Consider the following 20,200-nt stretch of genomic DNA (forward strand, 5'->3'; position numbering starts at 1 on the left):
AGTTCAAAGGCTTCCTGATAAAGGGGAAGATATATGCCGTGTTAATTTTGGCTCATTCATTTCGTATAAACTAAAAAGTGCTCTTGATTTTTGACAGATGTACCGAGTGGATTCCATATTAATTTGGAAAAAATGCCCATTGAAGGAGAGAATTTGATATTGTCCTGTTCGGCCAACAAATTCCTCTACAAAGATATTGCTTGGATTTTACCGAGGACAGTCAACAATCAAACAAAAGCAAAGAAGTCTCTCAAGAAGGAGTACTCCGTCACCCTCACTCTGACCATCAAGAACGTTTCCCTGGCACACTCGGGCACCTATGCCTGCCGAGCAAGGAACATATACACGGGGAAAGAAGTGCTTCAAAAGAAAGACGTTACAATCAGAGGTGAGCACTGCAACAAAAAGGCTGTTTACTCTCGGATCCTCAAATATAAAAGCACAAGGAATGATTGTACAACACAAAGCAATGTAAAACATTAAAGGACTCATTAAACAGTAACAGGTGTCTCATATCATCTTGATTTTTTTATTACTGTTGCTACCTTTCAGGCCCTGAGGTGGTGCACATTCCCCCATGGGTTGGACGTAGGAGGAATAGCAAACAAAATCGTAACGCGTGAGCTTCCAGTTGAGTTGAGACGGGTGTTTTCTGCTTTGACAAGGCACGTGGAAGCTGGGGTTTGGAAGATCCCCTGTGCTACATTTTGCATGTTGCTATTTTTCCTCTTGCTGTCTCCTACTGAGCGATAAGGAAAACTTTGGACCAATATTTTCTTCCACTTTGATATCGGCCTCGTCAAAAGTGTCAAAGCTGAATAAACTGATTAACTTTAAAAACTGCTGTTTTCAGTCAACAATGGACATTTAATAAGTTAACTTTAATGTGCGGAATGAGCACAATTCAGTTTGAGATTGACTGGACTATATATTTTTTATTTTAATCTGATCTTGATGGACTTATAAATATTACCTGCTGAGCAAGTTCTAATGCTTATTTATTTGAAATTATTTTCTACACTAAAGTACATTAATCTTAAAAAGTATCTTCTAAAGGAAGTATGCAGGGAAGAAATAAAAATGTTTATATAATGCACAGACCTATCATATCATTTATAATAATGACGATTTTAAAACTGACAGACGTGAACCATGTTTCTCCAAATAAATCCAGGTAGACTTGCAGTTGCTGTGTTGGTCAATTTTTAAAGTCAGTTCTGCATTAATGTAAAAAGCTACTGATAAAAATGTGAGTATTGGTCCTGGCCTGAAGATACAGGAACTTGTGATGTTATAATTATTTTATTAAATGAGAAATATGACACTAACACGACCAACAGGGTTGCAGCCAGCACAGTGAGTTGTTTAATACATTTTTAAAAAATGCAAATTCAAAATGGAAGCCATTAAAAATATTCATTGCTTTTGGTATGCAAATGACAATTGGATTTATTATGGGGATTAAGTACCAGCCAAACTGCTGAAGGAGAATTAAGGGCAACCTAAAACTTCCTTGTGAGCGTTTCCCTTTTTTTCCTTCGTCGTGATTTTTCTATGAGATGTTTCTGTGTATTATAAATTCTGTATAAGGAAGAAGTTACTATTTTTAATAGATCTGATAACTTTATTTTTTTACAATACATAGCTTTTATTATTTTTGGTTACATTTATGATTGATCATTTATATAGCATTTACATAAGCCATAACAAAACAGACCGTAGTGACCAAAATAGCTACAGCAAAGGAACAAAGTGGCTGTGCTTTTAAAATAGAGGGTGACAACATGACAGTTTCTTGAGCTTGGGAACTCACCAGACTATTTCCTCCTTTAGGTATCGAGACTGTGTCCCACGGCTAAACTTGTCTTTCACGTGGGAATTGCTTTTGTCAAGTGTGAAAGGGTAAACAATAGCATTTCCCCATAATGCCAGTTTCATGGAGCCTAAAATGCGAGAAAACAATTGATAACCTGGAAGTTGTCAGAGTAAAGAAAAGAATAATCATTTATATCTTGAAATGTCACCTATAGCCTGCTTGTATACAGTAACTCTTTTGTGCATTATTAGTGTGATGGCTTCCAGAAACAATGTGTTCTTGCAAAGGGACCTGGGTTTCTTTTTTTCTAAAATATGCCTAAAAAGCAAGTGAAATCGTCGAGGACTGCTTAAAAACAGGGCAAGTGTGCTCTTTAGCATTTGCAAGTCTTCAAAAGAATTACAATACAGAATCCCCTTTTTCACGAGGCTGTTTTGTGAGAAGACATTTGATGGCAAGGTGGGCGGTGATGACAGGGCATTATGAATTTTCCATGGTCTTGGGACCTGGAGTGTGATGACTTGTAGCAGCCAGTTGCCAGGCAATGTAAGTTTGGGTCCAAAAAAAAAAAAAAAGACAGAGAGGGATGTGGCAATTAGACTGTTCCTCTGTGAAATTCTTGTGCACTGCGATGGTGTGTATCACTGCTGGGTGGATGTCCTGCCAGCCTGGCCTCAACCAGCGCTCGGGGACCATGCTGTGCAAGGATGTTGTAACATCCCGATGTGGCTGCCCATGTTGGGAGGCACAGAGAAACCTCACTGGAAATGTTTGAGGAAAGTGGTTCTTGGTGGCCAGATTAAAACTACTGATGTCACTTTTGATGTCCTCAGATGACTGGAGAATCTCATCGATTTTGGGAGTTTCTCTGCCTTCTGTTGTGTAATATATTATTTAGGGAGAAAGGTGTGAATTATATTTCTTGGTTTTTTTAAGTGTTAAAATTAAAGCTTGTATTTATATTTTTGTACTGATTAATAAAAAGAAGTGAACAGACATAATCATAACAAAGGGCAGAAATGAACGGAATGCAAAAGTATCCCCCAAAATGAACAAATTGTAATGTTTTCCCCCTGTTTGCCATTGTTTGGTTTTGGAAATGCAAATTTTCCCTTCTTACTGCGCCAGGTTGACTGAGTGCTCTGACACCAGCATCCCCTTCTCCCCTCTGTGACCCCCCTTGTCACTCCCCTGGGACAAACTCTGCCTACAATGAAGTTCCTCGGGGACACTGAGAGCAGAGTGACCTGGCAGGGCAGTGTTTGAGGGCAGACACAAGGGACAGGGACGAGCATGGGGGGATGCCCTGGGCACTCAGCCCTGCACTGTGTGTGTTGGTGGCCAGGGCAGCCCCTCGGCTTCAGGGTGAACGGAGCGGGATGTTGGAAATCTTCCCTCTTGGCTGCACTGCAAAAAATGAATGGGAGAAAACGGGTGGTTTGCAAAAGAGAATAATCCTCCGGTTGACCAAGTCCTTGAAAACCCAGCTGATTGCAGCAGAGAAATTATTGAAAGTATGTGAATGGTGACTGGATCTAAGTTTTAAGCAAAAGAAGTTTTTCTTAATATGAAAACCCATCTTCAGTGTATGGCTATAAACAAATTAAAATTAATCACAAATAACTCACAGAACGTGTGATTTGCCTTTGTTTTGTCATCTTGTCCACCTTCATTTTGGATGCCTGGGCTGGGGTGTCTGTCAGAAACTGCTGATAAATGTGAAATGGGGAGCTCTTCTCAGCACGTGTGTGTGGACATGTGTCAGGCGGTGCCTGTTCATAGACAGACTGTGTTGTGAAAAATGAGAACTGTGCAGAAATTGAGGTGAGGTATCCATGAGAAGGCGGCAGTTGTCTTGGCTGCAGAGCAAATATTGCTGGCTGTGTCATTGTGTAGGTATTTGATGAAGAATTTACAGCCTCTCTCACGAGCATTACTGTTTGGGAAGAGGGAACAAATTGTCTGCTGCACTGTAAACAAAAAATGGCATCGCCTGTGGAAAAGCCCAAACTGGTCTTTGCAGGCTTGTGACTATGCTGGAGTTAATTACAAGGGGTAAGAGCATAGCAAAGATAGCCAACTTTAAAAGTGCTTTTAGTACTAGGGGTTCATGCACACTGCATCAGCTGGTGGTACATAGCTGCTTAATTTTTCTGGAGACCTTTTATTTACAGCCGGTTACAGAATGATTGTGAAGACGGAAATGTTGATAGTCATTTTTCTGGAAGGATAGAGAATAATCTTCCAAATACAGAATGTCAGAATTTCAGCTGATACTATACTTGAATTGGGTGTACTGGTATCTATTGCAGTCTACAAAAAAATGCTTGTAAAGTGTTGGTTTCTGGTTTGTTTTGGTTTATTTCACATTTTGTAATGTGTGCCTTACCGTGTCAGTAACTGCTGATTGTGGAGGTGTCCTTGAAGGGAAAGATTGCAAATAAGCAGTTCTTGTAAGACTTGGGAATTTGAGGGAATCTGCAGAGCATTTGCATCTCTGATATTGCTCAGGAGCATCCCGGATTCTCCAACACTGCTTTAAAGGGAACAAAATGCCAAAAAGGATAACGTGAGAGTTGCAAATGTGACAGAAAGATGTTGGCATTTAATGTACCTAAACGTTGCAAATACCTTGATCTTTGTCAGAACAGCCTTCAGCTCTGTACCGAGTGGGGGAAGGAGTGGCAAAGGGCTGAAATGAGGATGGGAAAGATTTGTTGTTTTGTTTCTTTCAGGGGGGATTTTAACATGATGTTTACAGAGTGTTTCTGACATGCTGTTCTGGGAGGCCCTTGATCAGAAGCAGGAGAGATGAGATGTGCTTCCAATGCTCATTGTCACTGACTGTCACAGAAATGTGTTTTAATACATTGTGTTTGTATGAATGTCAGTAGATAAAAGTGAAACAGGAGCGGAGTCGCCGTGCTGTGTGGCCTGCTAACACTGAGCTTCAGCCCCTGCCGTCAGGGTTTCCAGCATCTGTGGCTGCCGGAGGACACGGGCGCGTTTCTCACCAACACGGTTTTGGCAGGCTGGCTGTGGTGTGGTTTGGCCAGGCCTTGTTGTCTTCAGCCAAACATGTGAAATGCCAGAGTGGAAGAATCTATGAAGACTTTGGGACATGTAACGCAATGCTTTTGTGCTTATGGCTTCTGGTTTTAGATATGTGAGTTTCCTGAATAAGATTTGTAACTGTACTCTGTAAAGTAAGTAAGTGGTAAAAGTCAAGTTCACGAGCATGGTGGTGTGCAGAGCTGCATGGTGCTATCAGCGACGCAGAGATACTCTGCTACGAGGTCGTCCCGCTAATTGTTAAAAACTTTGGTGCCACAGTTTGTTTCTCCTGATGATGCAAAACTCTGAGCTTTCATAGAAACTCATTGCTTTTGACGAACACGTGGTCTGTAATGGAACTGAGGAAATCTTAAACGATGTAATCACTGGGGCTTCACTGGTCATCATAACCTGCTATGGCTGACTAACAGGAGCAGTCTGTACACAGCAGATGTTCTTAGGCAAACTGGAATGGTAAATAAAATCTGTGAAGAATGAATCTGGTAGAACAGCCATAGCTGTTCACGGCAGTAAATGCTGGTAGGGAAGATATTTAAACCCTCACAGTTACAGGAATGTAAAACAGAGGTGTTGTTTTGTCTTGTAGCTCAAGAGGCACCAGCCCTGCTGCGTCACCTCGCAGATCAGACAGTGAACACCAGTAACTCGGCCATGTTGGAGTGCCAGGTTCGTGGCATCCCAGAGCCCCAGATATCCTGGTTTAAAAACCATGAGGAAATACAGCAAGAATCAGGTGAGAGCTCTATGTACTCCCTTACCCTTTACAGCCTTTTTATTTGCCTGTCAGGTGGCCTTTGCAGGGTCATTGGCATCAGTACCCAGGTGTGAGGAAGGAATACGGGCTGGGTGTTACAGACAGGGTAGAGATCTAGGCACAACGGGCCTCTATGGAGTCAGTGGAAAAACTATAGCTCTCAATTTGCATCTTAGAAGAGTCATCTCCAGAGAAACATTATTTCTCTCCATTTACTATAGAGGGAGCCTAAGGATTGGGTGTCTCAGCCGGGGTATAGCTAGGCAGGAGAAAACTGAGCTGGAGTGATGTGCACAGGAGTACCAGAGGGAGTTTGTGGTCAGGCATGCAAAGACTGTTCTAGGTTCACAACCTAGCCGCCAGACTAACTCCATATCAACTGAGATGCATCTGCCAGCAGCCAGGGAATCCAGGTCCCATGCGGCAAAAAGGAACAGCTTCTCAGCTGGCATGCTGCAGCTACGGGAAAACTTGGGAGATATTCACAGCTGTGTCTGGAATGCATCTTCAAAGATCAGCTAAGGCTACATGCCCGTCTCTGCTGGCACCACAGTCACAGAAGTGTTCCTTGGAGATTTCAGGTGGAGATTAAGGGTGAGGTAAAAGGCAAAACCTTTCTCACTGGAATTCAACCACATATGGGTCAGAATCACACAAAGAGCTAGTGTTACAGGCTCAGCAAAAATGTTTAAGCAGGTTTGGTCTGCAGAAACTTGAATCCTAAGTGTAGTCTTCAATAAAAACATGTTAGGAAGTCTGTGTTTAAGGTTCTGTCCTGCACTATTGGAAATTACTGTAGCATGAATTGAAGGTAACCAGGGAACAACTCTGAGGATTTCTCCAAGTGAGTTGCAAGCCTGTGCAGACTTGCAGCACAGACACTACACTTAATCCAGAGCCAGATTACATGGAGCTTCACAATGACCACATCATTGTATTGAGCATTATTAGCATTGTCATCTAAAATGGGTGTTATGTGTCTAATTTGAGTGTAATTCAACACATGAAGTTAGGAACCAGAAAGATGTGTCTACAGAGTCGGTCAGAGTGCTTTAGTTAGGTACCTGAAATAGATGGTGGGAACACATTTTGATGGGACGGTAGTTCTGATGGAGCCAAACGCACAAGTGTGTACTTGACTGCACATTTCCTGGCTATAGAGTACCTAAAAGACACTGAGACCAAATCTGCCTGCCTCTTCCTCACTCACCTCACTATTTCCTAGGCTGGCCTCTGGGTTGATGCATCTGGGACAAACAAGGTGTTGAAAACTTCAGAAAACTCCTGTGTTTCAGGGTACACCTCATGGGACCTCTAGCACTTTGCACTAGCTGGGGTCTGTCCAAGAAGGGGCCCATCATTCCATGCCACATGGGCAAGTGAGATTTGGTGGAAGACCGGTGTGGATGCATGGAGCTGGGTCTTGGAAGTGCTCTAAGCTCAAGCTGCTTCTGGTTCAGACTTATATGTGTAAGTGTAGTGCTAAGTATTCAGACCACCCATTTTCCAAAACTTGGAGACACACTGAAGGACTCACTTGGATGAAAGTCTAGGCACAGTGCTAATCAATATACACTATACCAAGTGCTCCCAAGATAATTCCCTTAGGCTGAGCTTTTTCACTCACACAAGTGCTTTGTAAACACTGATTTCCAAAAGATTCCCAAAACATCCAAGTACGTTTGGCTTTCCTGCAGATAGCACTGTGCTGTGCAGTCTGTGGCTCAGATTTCTTTTTGAGAAGAACTTGAAGCAGATATTATTACACAAGGGCCTGTTTTTGTTTATATCCTGGCTCCCTCTCATTGCAAAATATTTCATTTCGCAGGAATAATTTTAGGGCCCGGAAGCCGAATGCTGTTTATTGAAAGAGTAAAAGAGGAAGATGAAGGACTTTACCAGTGTATAGCCACCAACTTAAAAGGGTCCGTGGAGAGTGCAGCATACGTCACGGTACAAGGTAAAACATGACATTAAATGGGAAGAGCAAGCTTGCCAGGGTGATGTTCTTACTCAGACTGGAAAGGCAGGGGTATGACTTGGGGCTCAGTCAGTGATCTCAAAGGCAGCAATCTGAAGGAAGTCCTAGCAAGGGAAACGTACCAGGTTGGAAAGGAAGCCTAGCAGGAAATGCTAAATCAGAGCATGTTTACACTGACCTAAAAAGAAGAATTGCTTCAACCCAACAAAGATCGGGTCAGGGTAGAAGAGAAATGTAAATTTAGTATCATCAAAACAAACAAAAACAGAATAAGGAACGCTCTCCTACCCACTCATTTTCCCATTTCAGGTTAATTCCACGGAAATTAGAGGCCTGGGATATTTTCATTTGTTTATTTTCAATGTAAAGTGAACTGCCAAATTGGACTAGAAAATTTTAGTGTAGCAATAGCTACACATGCATTTTTCAAAGGTATTTGTTGTAAGAAGTAGGTATGATCTAGTTTTTCTCTTACCATTACTTCACTTACTATGTTATTTGTTTAAATGTTCAACATTGTTCTGCCTTCCGCCAAGCTTGACTCAGGCCTGTGGCAGTTATTTCTATCAAGCAATTAGATATTACATAAAGATTAAGTTTATCCCGTGGCTTTTCAGTTTTATTGAATATCCTTTCGGTTCATAGAATCATACAATCTTTTAGGTTGGAAGAGACCTTTAAGATTAAGTCCAAACCTTAACCTAATGCTGCCATGTCCACCACTAAATCCTGTCCTTCATCACCTTGTCCACACATCTCTTAAATACCTCCAGGGATGGTGACTCAACCACCTCCTGAGAAGCCCATTTCAATGCCTGACAACCCTCATTGGCATTCTCCATATAAGTCAGTGCCATGTTTAAATTGAATTTGACATAACCTATCTTATTGATCTAATGTGTTAAGCAAATGGTCCTAAATGCATTTAGTTTCTCTTTATGGAAGACAATTTGACTACTATCAGGTCTCTCAGGCAGGGATTATGTCTTTGTGGATGTTCTCATGCAATTGCTAAATGTATCTGAATACTACGGAGTATTTGGATACTACCCTACAGCAAATGACAATTACAGCTAGTAAATCAGCATTGATTTTCTGCCAGGAGTGTGTTAGCCGTCTCAGTTAACGTTGATTGTTGGTGATACAATGATGTTTTTGATTTAAAAGGTCAGGGATAAGTACATGTACATGTGGGCTGCCTAACTGGTGTAATCAAGGAGGTAAAACCACATATCTCCTTATGAATAATTCTAAGGTTTTGACGGTCACTATAATAATAAAAAAGAATAGCTCATGATAATAAAAAGAAGAAGAAGAGGAATAAAAGGAGTAACTTGTGACTAAGTGCCAGCTGTCCAATGTATCCTACTAATTGATAGTCCTGGAAAATGTAATTCATTGTTGTATTGATTTGCAACGTCATTGTAGCTGGGCTATTTATTACAACAGCAAACATTCTGTCAGATGGCTTCTAAGAAGTCATATCTCCTGGCCTGTGGTCCAGAGGAGAGGAAAGACAGCGGCCAGGAAGGCTGCTTCTCTGGTTGCATGTCATGGGGGACCACTGGCAATATTCTTGTGTGACTCCTATGGGAGCTCTTAGATAAGCAGGAGGTGAAGTCTACCATATAAAAACTATAGCTTTGAGATTGGATGAGAAAAAGAGAGGGAGTTCGTCTTTTCTACTATGATCAAGGAAAATGCCTTTCCACCCTGTCTTTTCCTACCGCCCGAAGTGACATCACTGGAGGTTTTCTCACTCATTCCTGAACCAAACTGGAGTGTCTGTCCCTCTCCCCAGGAACACCAGCCTCTCACCCCACCCCTGAGGGACAAGATCAGGGCTTAAACTAGGCTTTGCCCCTTGCTTCTCTTTCTGAGAAATAGAGACCCTGCAATTGCTGCTGCGAGCACCAAAGCCTTCCCTCCGTCCCGGTGGCCCTCGGAGCACGGGGCTGCAGATCAAAGGGAGCAGAGCAATGCCTCGTGCCGATGGCCGTGTTTAGCAGATTGGAAGAGTAGTTTGTGAATGAGTCAGGAAGGAAACTGTCTGCTCTCTTTACTTCCTCTGAAAAAACATTCTTATACTCCAAGATAAAACAATGTGTTATTTTGGTATCCGAGATGGATGAATGGATGGTGGAATCCAAGGGCCGTCTTTAAATAACCGCAGCCGTGTTTGGTTTGGAAGCCATGCTCGCCGGGCTGTCTGAGGAGGAGAGGGGCTGCGTTTGTGGACATGTCAGAGCAAGCTGGCCACTTGCTCTTGGCTGAGGAACTGAAGAGGCAGCGAGCCTGCAAGGAATGAATGGGAACGGCATACGCCTGCCAGAGCACCCAGCAGGAGGAGGGGACCATGTCCCGCAAAACCTGGGGACAGAAGCTGCTGGGCTCAGAGAGAACACAGGCTGTCTTGGTCAGCTCTCCTTTGGGGGTCACTCCTCTGCACGGTGTCTGTCCTGCTCACAGAGTGGATGGATTTGCCGTGAAAGCCTTGCCCTGCTTCTCCTCCTGGGGACCCTCACACCCCCTCTCAGCAGGAGGCAGTGGTACAGCTACTTGCAGAGGTGCTGCACCATTTGAAGGGGATGTGTTGAGGAAGGAAGGAGCATCTTTTACAGCTCTTTCGTCCGAGTGTATGACAAGCAGATGAATACAGCAACATGCCCTGTCTTAGAGCTGATGCTTGGTAACTGAATGTGATCCCTGCCGATGAAAGAAAGCATCCCATTTATTAAGCATCCACAGAACTATTCTGACACTATGAAAATTGTGTTTGCCTTTTAAATAAGTGTTTTTCTATCTGTCTACCTTCTGACTTTGTATCTCAAAATTATTGTGCCTTTTGGGTCACTCTGACTCTGAAAGTCATCAGGAATGTTTCATGTAGTTTAACTGGAATTACCTTGGCTAGTGAATGAGGTTCATCTGAGTTATGTGGGTGACTGTAACAGACTCGGGTCACCTCAGAGAATGCCCAAGGATGTTGGAAGGGAGACCTAGAGGTCTCTAACTTCAACCTCAGCTGAAACCAGGATCAGTGAGTGATAGCGTTGTCTGGCCAGGTCACAACAAGCTCCAAGGATGGAAATTCCACAGCATCCCTAAGCACCCATCCCAGTGCTGCACTGCCGTGATCATGGGATCACATGGATTAAGCGGGGTAGACCACTCTGGTATAGGCGGGGGTCGGGATACATTCTGGGTGCAGCAGAGTGGTGTTGGTGCCCCAGGCATTGCTTTGTCCCGGGGCGACTCAAAGCTGTAGAGGCAGGAAAGGGGCTGTTGCTGGCTGCAGCGAGTCAGACAGGGCAGAGCTGGACATGGGACAAAGTCTGTGTCTGATGAGGTATCTGGTGGGTAAAGGACTGGGAGGAATGTGAAGGGGAGCCAGAAAACTTGGGTACTGGGCAGAGAGAAGGAGTTGGTACTGCTTATAGCCCTTCCAAACTCTGTTAATCCTAAACACTCTTCTGAGTGTTCCTGCCTGTTCTGCCTCAAATCAAACCTTTTCCTACCCAGCTGAGAGGCACTCAGCCAGGTCTGTCTGCAAGGCTTTTAGCAAAACTAGGAATCTGGCATTTGATAACCCAGCCCAACTCCAGCCTGAAGAAATACTTTCCAGTTGCCTAAATTCACTTGGGCATTTCAAAGATGGTACTTTCGCGTCTTCTGTCCAACTCCTGGGTGGTTAGGGAGTTGCTGCCTTCAACCCCAGGACTGGCTATAACATGCCTCATGGTTTTTCTGAGCCCTGCCATATGGAGCAGTGGCAACAAATGAACCTTCAGACCCTCCAGGTTTTGCTGAATAAATGTCAGAAACTATTACTCGCCATCTGCACGGGTGCTGCTCAGAACAAGAGGAGAGTATCCATATGTAAAAGGAAAGCCTGATGCCAGAGGATAGGCAAGCTGCATTAGGCTGCATTGTTTCTGCCATCACTGTGTCCCAAATCTAAATCAAGCCTTTAAAATAATACTTGTGAAAAATTAACACTCGGTATTTTGGAGAAATAGATACTTTATATCTCCATTTGTACTGCAGTCATGTTTTTCTTCAATGAGATCTATTCTCAAAGCTCCAGAATGGACGTGCCAGAGGAATCTTAGATACAGGGCATGAACGCAAATCTGATTATCACCTTTAGAGAGGGAAAATATTATGCTAATGAAGCCACAGCTACAGGAAGCAATTCAACCCCTAAACAAAGCTCCATAGCCTTGCCTAAACTCAGGCAACGCATCCCTCTGGATTAACCGGTAAACCCACCAGTGAGACATCAATCATCCCTTTTTCACGTGTCAGGAGTAACACCAAGCTGCCCGGGGTCTGAAACTGCTGCAAGTGCAGTTGACAAAACCACTGTGAAATCATGTTCAGAATTACTCCTCCTTGCCCTCTCATTTTCTCTCTCTGGAGGGTGTATCAGAATAAGAGGCAGAGCATGAGTGTTTGGTGGTTTTTTTTTTTTTTTGCATTTGCTACCAATCAGATGAAAAACATATTGTGGGAAGTGTGGTATTTTGACACCATCACAGGATTTGCAAAACAGACTGCTCGGAACCGTTTTACAAGTCCCTAAGTAGCAGTCTGAAGTGAATTTTATTTTGGCTTTTTTGTAAGATCTGTCAGTGAGCTCTAATACTCTCCAGATTTCTAATGTTCGTGTTTTCTTGCTGCTCTGTTTACAGTTGTTGTTTTTGTTTTTCCCTTTCTGTGCTTAAGCTGTTCCCTGGTTTGGAGAGGTCTCCCAGAAGTGCTGGGGACGAAGAGGGCCCCATGTCTCCTCGGTGAGCCTGGCCCCATGCTGCTGGTGTGACTGGCAGGAGACCTAAGGGCACAGAGCTTGGAGGGTGTGCTGGGTCCTGCACCCTGGGTTTCTGGACACAGTGCTTGATAGGGGTTAGGACCAAGACTCCCGTGCCATGCTTTGCACAAGCTGGGCTCGCTGATGCCAGATCGGGTGCATCCAGACCGTGTGAAGGAGAGCTCAGGTCTGCTGCCAGCTGCACCACAAGCCTGCAAAGGAGCCCCCAGCTCCCTCCCAGAGGGGTTTTTGGTGAGGGCTGGTGGGTTTCCAGCACGGCTGGAATGAAGGTGCAGGCTGCAGGGCTCAGCCATCAGCAGGGATGAGCTCGCTGAGCTGGGGCAGAGCAGGCACAGTGCCCGAGGAAAAGCATCAAATGTCTCAGACAGCAAAACCCAAGCAGCGGTGCTGCAGAGTGCCCTGGCTCACACCTGGATTCACTGGTGTCTACACCAGCACAAGCAGTGCTACAGAGTGCCCTGGCTCACATCTGGATTCACTGGTGTCTACACCAGCACAAGCCCTCCCTGGAGCTTCTGGTGGCGGCTCTAGCACTGTGGCATCCCCCCAGGGATGCCTGCAGCCCCATCCTCTCCCAAGTGCTGAGCACAGAACATTTCTGAGACCTCTGCTCCTCTCTTGGATGTGGTCTTGGCCAGATGGGTTTCGCTGTTGTAGTGGGGGCAGTGTGTGAAACTGCATGAGCAAGCCCACACACATTCACACACAGAGAAAATTGGGCTAAAAATAGCCTGCAGCTGAATTTCCACCTCAAAAGGAAATTATTGTCTGACTGGCCATCATCAGCCTGTTCTATTTCACCTTCTTCACCCCGAAGAAGAGCTGACTTCTTACTGAAAAACTTACAGATGGATCGAATGCAATTTTGCTGTCTTCAATACAACGGCTTTGCTGGGGATACCATATTTTTCCAGGCTCTGCGAGCCAGTCCAAACAGAGAGTAATACCCCATTGAAAAGCAGCTGGTCCTTCCTGGTATTTCATTTTTAATGGCAAAGAAACATAAAGCGCCCTTGCTTTGCAGGTCATTTTCTAAAATGTTTGCTTCTTGATTTTCCCAGGCCCATCAGAGAGGTCAAACCTGGAGCTAATAACCCTGACCTGTACCTGTGTGGCTGCAACGCTCTTTTGGCTCCTGTTGACCCTCTTCATTCGCAAGCTGAAGCGGGTAAGAACAGATGGGAAGGTCCCGACGGCATCCACCTCTCCTTACCAGCCCTTTGCACATGTTAGAAAACCCTTCCCAGGCCACTGAGATTGCTGAGTCTACCAAAAAAAAAGAATTCATTTACTGCTCAAACTTTGTTCCCTGTGCAATCACCAGGCTCCTGGTGGGTACCCAGGGAGCCGTGACTCGCAAGGCTGAGTATGAGTAAACCCAGAAATAAAGCCTGTGTGGGGGCAAGGCTCTGAGACTCACAAGCATTTGGGTGCCTGACTCCCACAAAAGGCATCCCCATTCCCTTAAAAGCTGTGGGAGTCTGGCATCTTAATGTCTTTGAAGATTTGAGTGGGAATGACAGATCTTCACAGAGCCCACTGGGATCTGGTTTGCACAGAGTGTCTGGTATAATTACATCTCTTTTAAAGTGATATTTCACTGAAGTAGTATTGGTGGTGCAGCCTCAAGAGCAGATGATCCTGTAGCAGCATGATAATGATAACTGCCCCTGCAGCTGACCCTCCCTCTTGCTCCAGGCTGACTGTGTTGGCCTAAAGCCCCTCTTTGTCGACAGCACCGTGTTTGCCTTGTGTGGATTGTGCAGGTTAAACCACACCAGCAGCTCTCATAAGCCAAAAATAGCATTCTTGGGTAGTGCAGGAAGATCTCAGATTAACTTGCAGGAGCAGATGGATTTAAGGGAGGTATCGGGGCAATGGAGTGCATCGCAGGACATGAGATGAGGAATGGCTGCACGCCCCCCTATCCCCCACTCTCACACCACAGAGGTGTTATTTGTTATGATACCAAAACCTGACATTTGCTTGTTAGAGTGTTAAAAGATACTAAAAATAATCATCAGTGCTGTAGAGCAAGGGACTTCAAGCAGATGACATGTGAAGGCTTCTTTCCAGATGAGGCTTTCCAGCTAGTGTTGATCTGTGTTTATGTGTTTTACAAACCCTTACTCTCAAGGATTTATGTCTGGAATTAGATCTAAATTAAAGTTCTTTTATACAAATTAGGTTGCCACAACAGGAAAAAAAAAATTATGCTCTGTGAGAGCATTTTCTTAAAGCTTGTCTGTTACATATACAGGGACAAATGCTATACTTGACAATTTCTTCATCATTCAAAACATTGTTTCAAATCTCTGATTGTGCCAAAGATTTGGTATTCAGTTCGTCTGAATAAGGAAAGGAAGCTGTCTGCACCTTCCCACTGCCTTACTGCTCTTCCTGGGATGGGTTCACTTAAAAGCTCTTCTGAAGTGACTGGTAGGAGCAGTCTGGTACACGTCTCCATCAAGAAATGCTCTTTTTGGAGCACCACACAGGCTTCTGTTTCTATCCATATCCCACTTATCCATGTCCTGCCCAGGGTCAGCGGATGGTTTGGAGACAGGCTTTGTTATGCCACCTGACTTTTCCCCAAGCACCAGTGTAATCCTTCTTGGGACTAACCTTCTATGTACTTGGGATGGTGGAAGGCAACCAAACAGGAGGTATTAGCTACTGTCATTTTAGTCTAGTTTAGTCACATTTAGTTGTGTTTGTAAGAAAAGCATATGCAGCTAGTAATATCCTTCTCAAACAAATGCCTGGAAATGCATGTATTAGGGACATATTTTCAAGCTGTAGAGGAGGAAAGTTGAAAGTCACACAGGGCAGTTAAAGCAACAACAAAATGATATGTAGATATGTCTGTATGTGCCTGTGTGCCATTTCCATGAGTTTAAGTAAAACGACATGAAGGGGCTCTGTTAAACAGATTTGCCATAAATGCCGACTAATAGCCAGGAAATTAGGGCAAACACTAGACCTCTTCTATAGAAATATAAGTACTCCTATGTCAAGAAAAGTCCAGTGGATTTGAGTGGCAATCTGGGAGCTCTTTGAAGGAATACATGTTTCAAATGGATGGATGGATTGCAGAAAACTTTGAGATTAGGTTCATCCTTACTTACATTTCTCATGTGAAGTAGATAATCCATTTGCTCAGTAGAAACTAAACTGGTAAATTCGTTTGAGATTATGTGAGTCTGGGTGTTTATTAACTCCTCCAAACTCAAATGATTTCAGTAAATTTGTCAGAAATTATACCAAAGAAATAAAAAATTCTGAAAATTTGTAAACAGTTTCTGAAATGTATGAAGTCTAGTCTCCTGACGACTAGTCTTGCGCAACTTCTAACCACATATGACCTATCTTTGCCCGGTATATAAAAAAAATAAACACTGGCAGTTGAACATCTGTTGCATATGGCCACTTCTTGCTTTGCACAATCATGAAGGAAGGTTATTTTTATCAGCAATCTTTAGTCATTTGCTGAAAATATTTCTCTTGACTGTGCAAGAGGGCCTGTATCATAACACCATGTGTTAATACAGATCCACATGGACTTCATTGAAGAAACTGATATGTCACATACAAGGAAAGTTAGACAACAGTGTTTCTTTTACATAAAAAGTCTTACGATATTTAAGAAATCTAAAGGAAACTTAACCAAGCCATCTATTGGACTGTGAAACATGCAGTCCCTTGGACAGAATTAACTTGAAACCCTTGATCCAAACAGGAAGATGCTGACAGGTATCCTTATCCTCTTTCACATTTTGCTGTATTTTTTGTTTTCTAGCCTTATTCCTCTGAAATGAAGACCAATCATTATCTGTCAATCATAATGGATCCTGACGAAGTCCCCTTAGATGAGCAATGTGAACGTCTGCCTTATGATGCCAGCAAGTGGGAGATTGCAAGGGAAAGGCTGAAACTAGGTAATATTGGCATGCTTCCCGTTGGGTTTGCAGTCACTGAACAAGATGTACCTGTGCTGGTAAAGGGGGCAGGGTGAGTTTTGGACACACAGCACAACATCCTGCCAGGTTTCGTGTGAGCTATTCCATACTCAGTGCCCTGGTCCGTGACTGACTTAGAGCATTTAGGACTGACACTCTCTACCTGACTTTCCATATGTGTATTTTGACTCCAACTAGGAAAACTAAAATACAGACGATAATGCTGCACTCCATTTTTCACAGACTGATTTACTTAAAAGCCAACATAAAAACAGGACAACTGAAGGCTTCCCAAGCAGACCACTGACTTGGATGCTTCTCTCTCTAGACTCAGGAACCCAACCTTTAGCTTTTACTGTGATTTTCTTCCCTTGTAACTTGGTTATGTGCTCATCTGACAAAATAACTATGTAGAAATGGGTCTTCACACTCCACCTATTACCCCTTCCTGTTTCTCCCTTTCCTCTTCTCTCCAGCATGCTCTCCTTGTTTTCCTTCTGTGTGGCAGATTTATAAACATTCTTGTCAGCGCACCATAAAGAGCAAGAACGTGACGCATGAGTCCACACATAAATAAATAAATGTCTATGGAAACTTTGAACCTGCAGCTAGCTCGCCTACAGATGCCCCAGTGAAAGGCATGGGTTTGAGAGCATTCCTTACTTGCTTAGCATAGTATGGGGCTGATGAGGAGGAAAGGAGGGTAGGGACCAGGTTTTGAAGTTGAGGAATCCCTCCAGAAACCACACAGATTATAGCAAGAGGGTCAACATTAAAATATCAGTGATAAGCTCAGCTTGTTGTTATAGTGCTGCTTGTTCTTTCAGGCATGCATAAGATTTGTCCTACACCAAGGGCTAGAAAATCCCTCACTTTAGCTAGGAGCTGTAACAGATTCCTTCTGTCCTCTGGGGATGAGGGACAGAGGGTAATTAAAACATGCATACAAATAGGATCACACTTAATTCTCCTGTTAGAAGTCACAAGGCGACCAGATGTGGATAAGCGCAGCTGAAATATATTGCTAGCGATTTATAATTGTCATACACAATTCTGGGAATGCTGAAACATAACCTTCTGCTGGAGCGTCTTCAATCCTCAAATAGTTTTCTTACAATGATGGACCAAGAGCTTGATGTGCAGACAATGTGATCGCTGGTTCATGCAATGCTTTATTTGTGTGTAAATCCCACGGAAAGAATCAAGCAGAAATGGAATGTAAACACCAAGGAAAAATCCACGTCTTGCAGGGTTGGTGTTTGGAGTCTGGAGGTGAGGAATGATGACCAGAGAATGAGTTAGAAGTGGAAAAGCTGGCGTAAACAAATAAAGAATGCTGACCATGAATAAGAACCAGATTCAGAGAAGTTGGGTATGTGCAGTATGCTAGATTAGCTCAGTGCAAGTCCTGCTTACATGGCAGCTGGCTCAGTCTTTGATTAACCTTGGCAGTCTCTGAGGATTAGTGTCTCACAAACACAAAATATGCTTCTATGGTTTTAAGAAAATATTTTTACTTAGAAATGCAACCTCTTTCAGCATATGTGTCTCTTTTTCTCTTTCCACCTACTTATCCTCCAGGATACATATTTACTGTAACTTTTGCAGTTAAATCTCTCCTTTCAGCCCACGTCTCCTTTGCTATTTGTTCCTCCAACACACATACATGCATCCCACGGCAGTGATGCAATGCTTGGATAACAGGATTCCCCCTTCGTCTGTAAGAGCTACAGATGCTGCAGGAAATTTCACACAGGCACCACTCAAGTCAGGATAATTAACGTTCAGTATAGATTAGTCTGACTGAGAGCAAAATGTCATCTTTTCATTAGGCAGAAAAATGCTGGCACTGTAAATCACTGTCAGGGAGGTTGGCGGTAACGTTGCCGCCCAGCGTTAAGTGCTGAGCTATCGTGCATTTCTCACCTTACTCTTGGGCTTGACCTTCCTAATCTGTGAGAGGTCACGCACGGCTTCCACCGTGGCGCAGGACCCCGAGGGAGCGTTGCCACATGGCTCCCGTGCTATGTGGAACGTGCCGGTGGTAGACGGCTTCCTTAGCCTCGCTCCCTCCCGCGCGCTGCAAGCCCACGGCGCTGGCACCAAGCGGAACGCTTTCCGCTCTCCTTCACATGCAGAGCCCGTGCACGTAACGTAACGGAAAATATGAAACCACGTGTGGGGAGAACCCAGATGACTCAGACTGGCAAAGGACCTGAGAAACGAACAGACCTTTGAGCCTCTGGCTCTCCACTAGCATGGAGAGCGGAGTCTGCAAGTGCCTTTTGCTGACGCTCCGGTCCAGCAACTCACATGCTTGAAAGATCCCGCTGAAATGGGACTGATACGGAAACCTCCTGATCCAAAACTCCTTGACTGAGGGGGTGTGTTCGCTTTAATGGATTCTGAATTGCCGCAGGAAAACAAAGTCAAGCACAGAAAATTTAAGTAGAGCATTTTCCTTCCTTGGTCTGGATGTAAATGCCACAACATTTCATACCTGAGCATTATCCCAAACTTGGCCAGTGTAGTGACTTAAGGGCTGTGGCAAGTTGACTGCTCAGGTGGTTGGGCAACTTAATGTTCCTTTGTTTAATAATTTTGTAATTACTTTTTGTGTCAAGGGGCTTTTGAAAGAGCAATCTACATACTAAACTGTGGAGTTCCATCTATGCCCTGAAAAGTTCGAGCAGCCCTTTTCTGTGCTGACATGTAGCACGGTACAGACAATAGCAGAGCAACAAAGACTAATACATCAAGTGTTATTGCAGTTCCCCATTAAATCACAATCACTGTTTAGAGAAGGAAATGTTGTTTCCAGTGCTCATTCTCCTTCATGAAAGGTTAGCAGCTTTGTGTAGCTTTATGAGCTAACCGGTGTGTTTTCCGAATGGTGACTAAGTAGGTTATCTTGATGTGGGAAGTGAGTTAACAGTGATGGAAACAGATTAAAGCTATGGATTAAACAAAGGTACGATGGGTTTTATGGGGCCTCAAACTGCAACTTCATCTTGTAGAAACCACGAACAGTCAACACGTTAAGGTCTAAAAACTTCAATTCACGATTAAAAAAAGAGATCTTGGTCTTAACAATCCTTGCCTTTTACATCTGCCATATGCAGTGACTGAAAAAGGTGACTAAATATTCAAAGATATACATTGATTCACTTGCATTTGTGTGTCAGACTCTAAGCCCTTCACATACCAAGGCTTGATGCTTTCCAGTGATGTAGATTAGTAGAAGTTCTTAATGGGTTTTATTGCTGTAAAAAAGTGACACTTCTGCACATCCAGTAAGGGGAATAAGTTTCTAGGGTGGGTGTTTTTTTGGCTTAGCGTACTCCACTTCATGTTTCCATTGCTTTGGTAACATATGCTGTTTGCTTCTACTGAGAGACATACTGAGGATTACCGTTCAGAAATGTGATACACAGTTCTAATTTTATTTAGAACTGACAGCAGCTCTTTTTCTCTGCTTTTGAGCCTCTGGGTGTGATTCATCTCTCATTTAGCTTTAGCCATCAGCAAGCTAGATGTCCAAGTGAGAGCCAGTCAAACAGGTGCCCATCATAGAAAAAGGAAATTGTCCTGTAGAGATAGCTACGTCACATGTGCATATCTGGGGAATAAACATACAGTGTATGATATCCTTTGCTTTTGCATGAAAAGCTGGCCTTTATTTTCTGCTTTCCCCCTCTACACCACAAAGCCTGCTGCTATAATCTTGCTAGCCACTTAGGCGCTTGTGTTCTGCTGAACACAAGTCGTTTGGAAATCAGATTTA

The 20,200-nt window shown here is 43.7% G+C and overlaps 1 protein-coding gene across 1 annotated transcript in view; it reads left to right on the forward strand.

The window, feature by feature from the left end:
- The window catches only part of FLT1 (fms-related tyrosine kinase 1), a 92,471-nt gene that overhangs the window by 52,860 nt on the left and 19,411 nt on the right, over positions 1–20,200 (forward strand). The window contains exons 12-16 of the mRNA XM_010151778.1: positions 98–388; positions 5,478–5,624; positions 7,474–7,605; positions 13,519–13,625; positions 16,257–16,395. Coding sequence (XP_010150080.1) covers positions 98–388; positions 5,478–5,624; positions 7,474–7,605; positions 13,519–13,625; positions 16,257–16,395 — 816 coding nt within the window. The remainder of the gene's footprint in view (positions 1–97; positions 389–5,477; positions 5,625–7,473; positions 7,606–13,518; positions 13,626–16,256; positions 16,396–20,200) is intronic.

Source organism: Eurypyga helias, unplaced genomic scaffold, assembly GCF_000690775.1.
Source record: "Eurypyga helias isolate BGI_N326 unplaced genomic scaffold, ASM69077v1 scaffold9615, whole genome shotgun sequence".
In the NCBI taxonomy this organism is placed as follows: Eukaryota; Metazoa; Chordata; class Aves; order Eurypygiformes; family Eurypygidae; genus Eurypyga; species Eurypyga helias.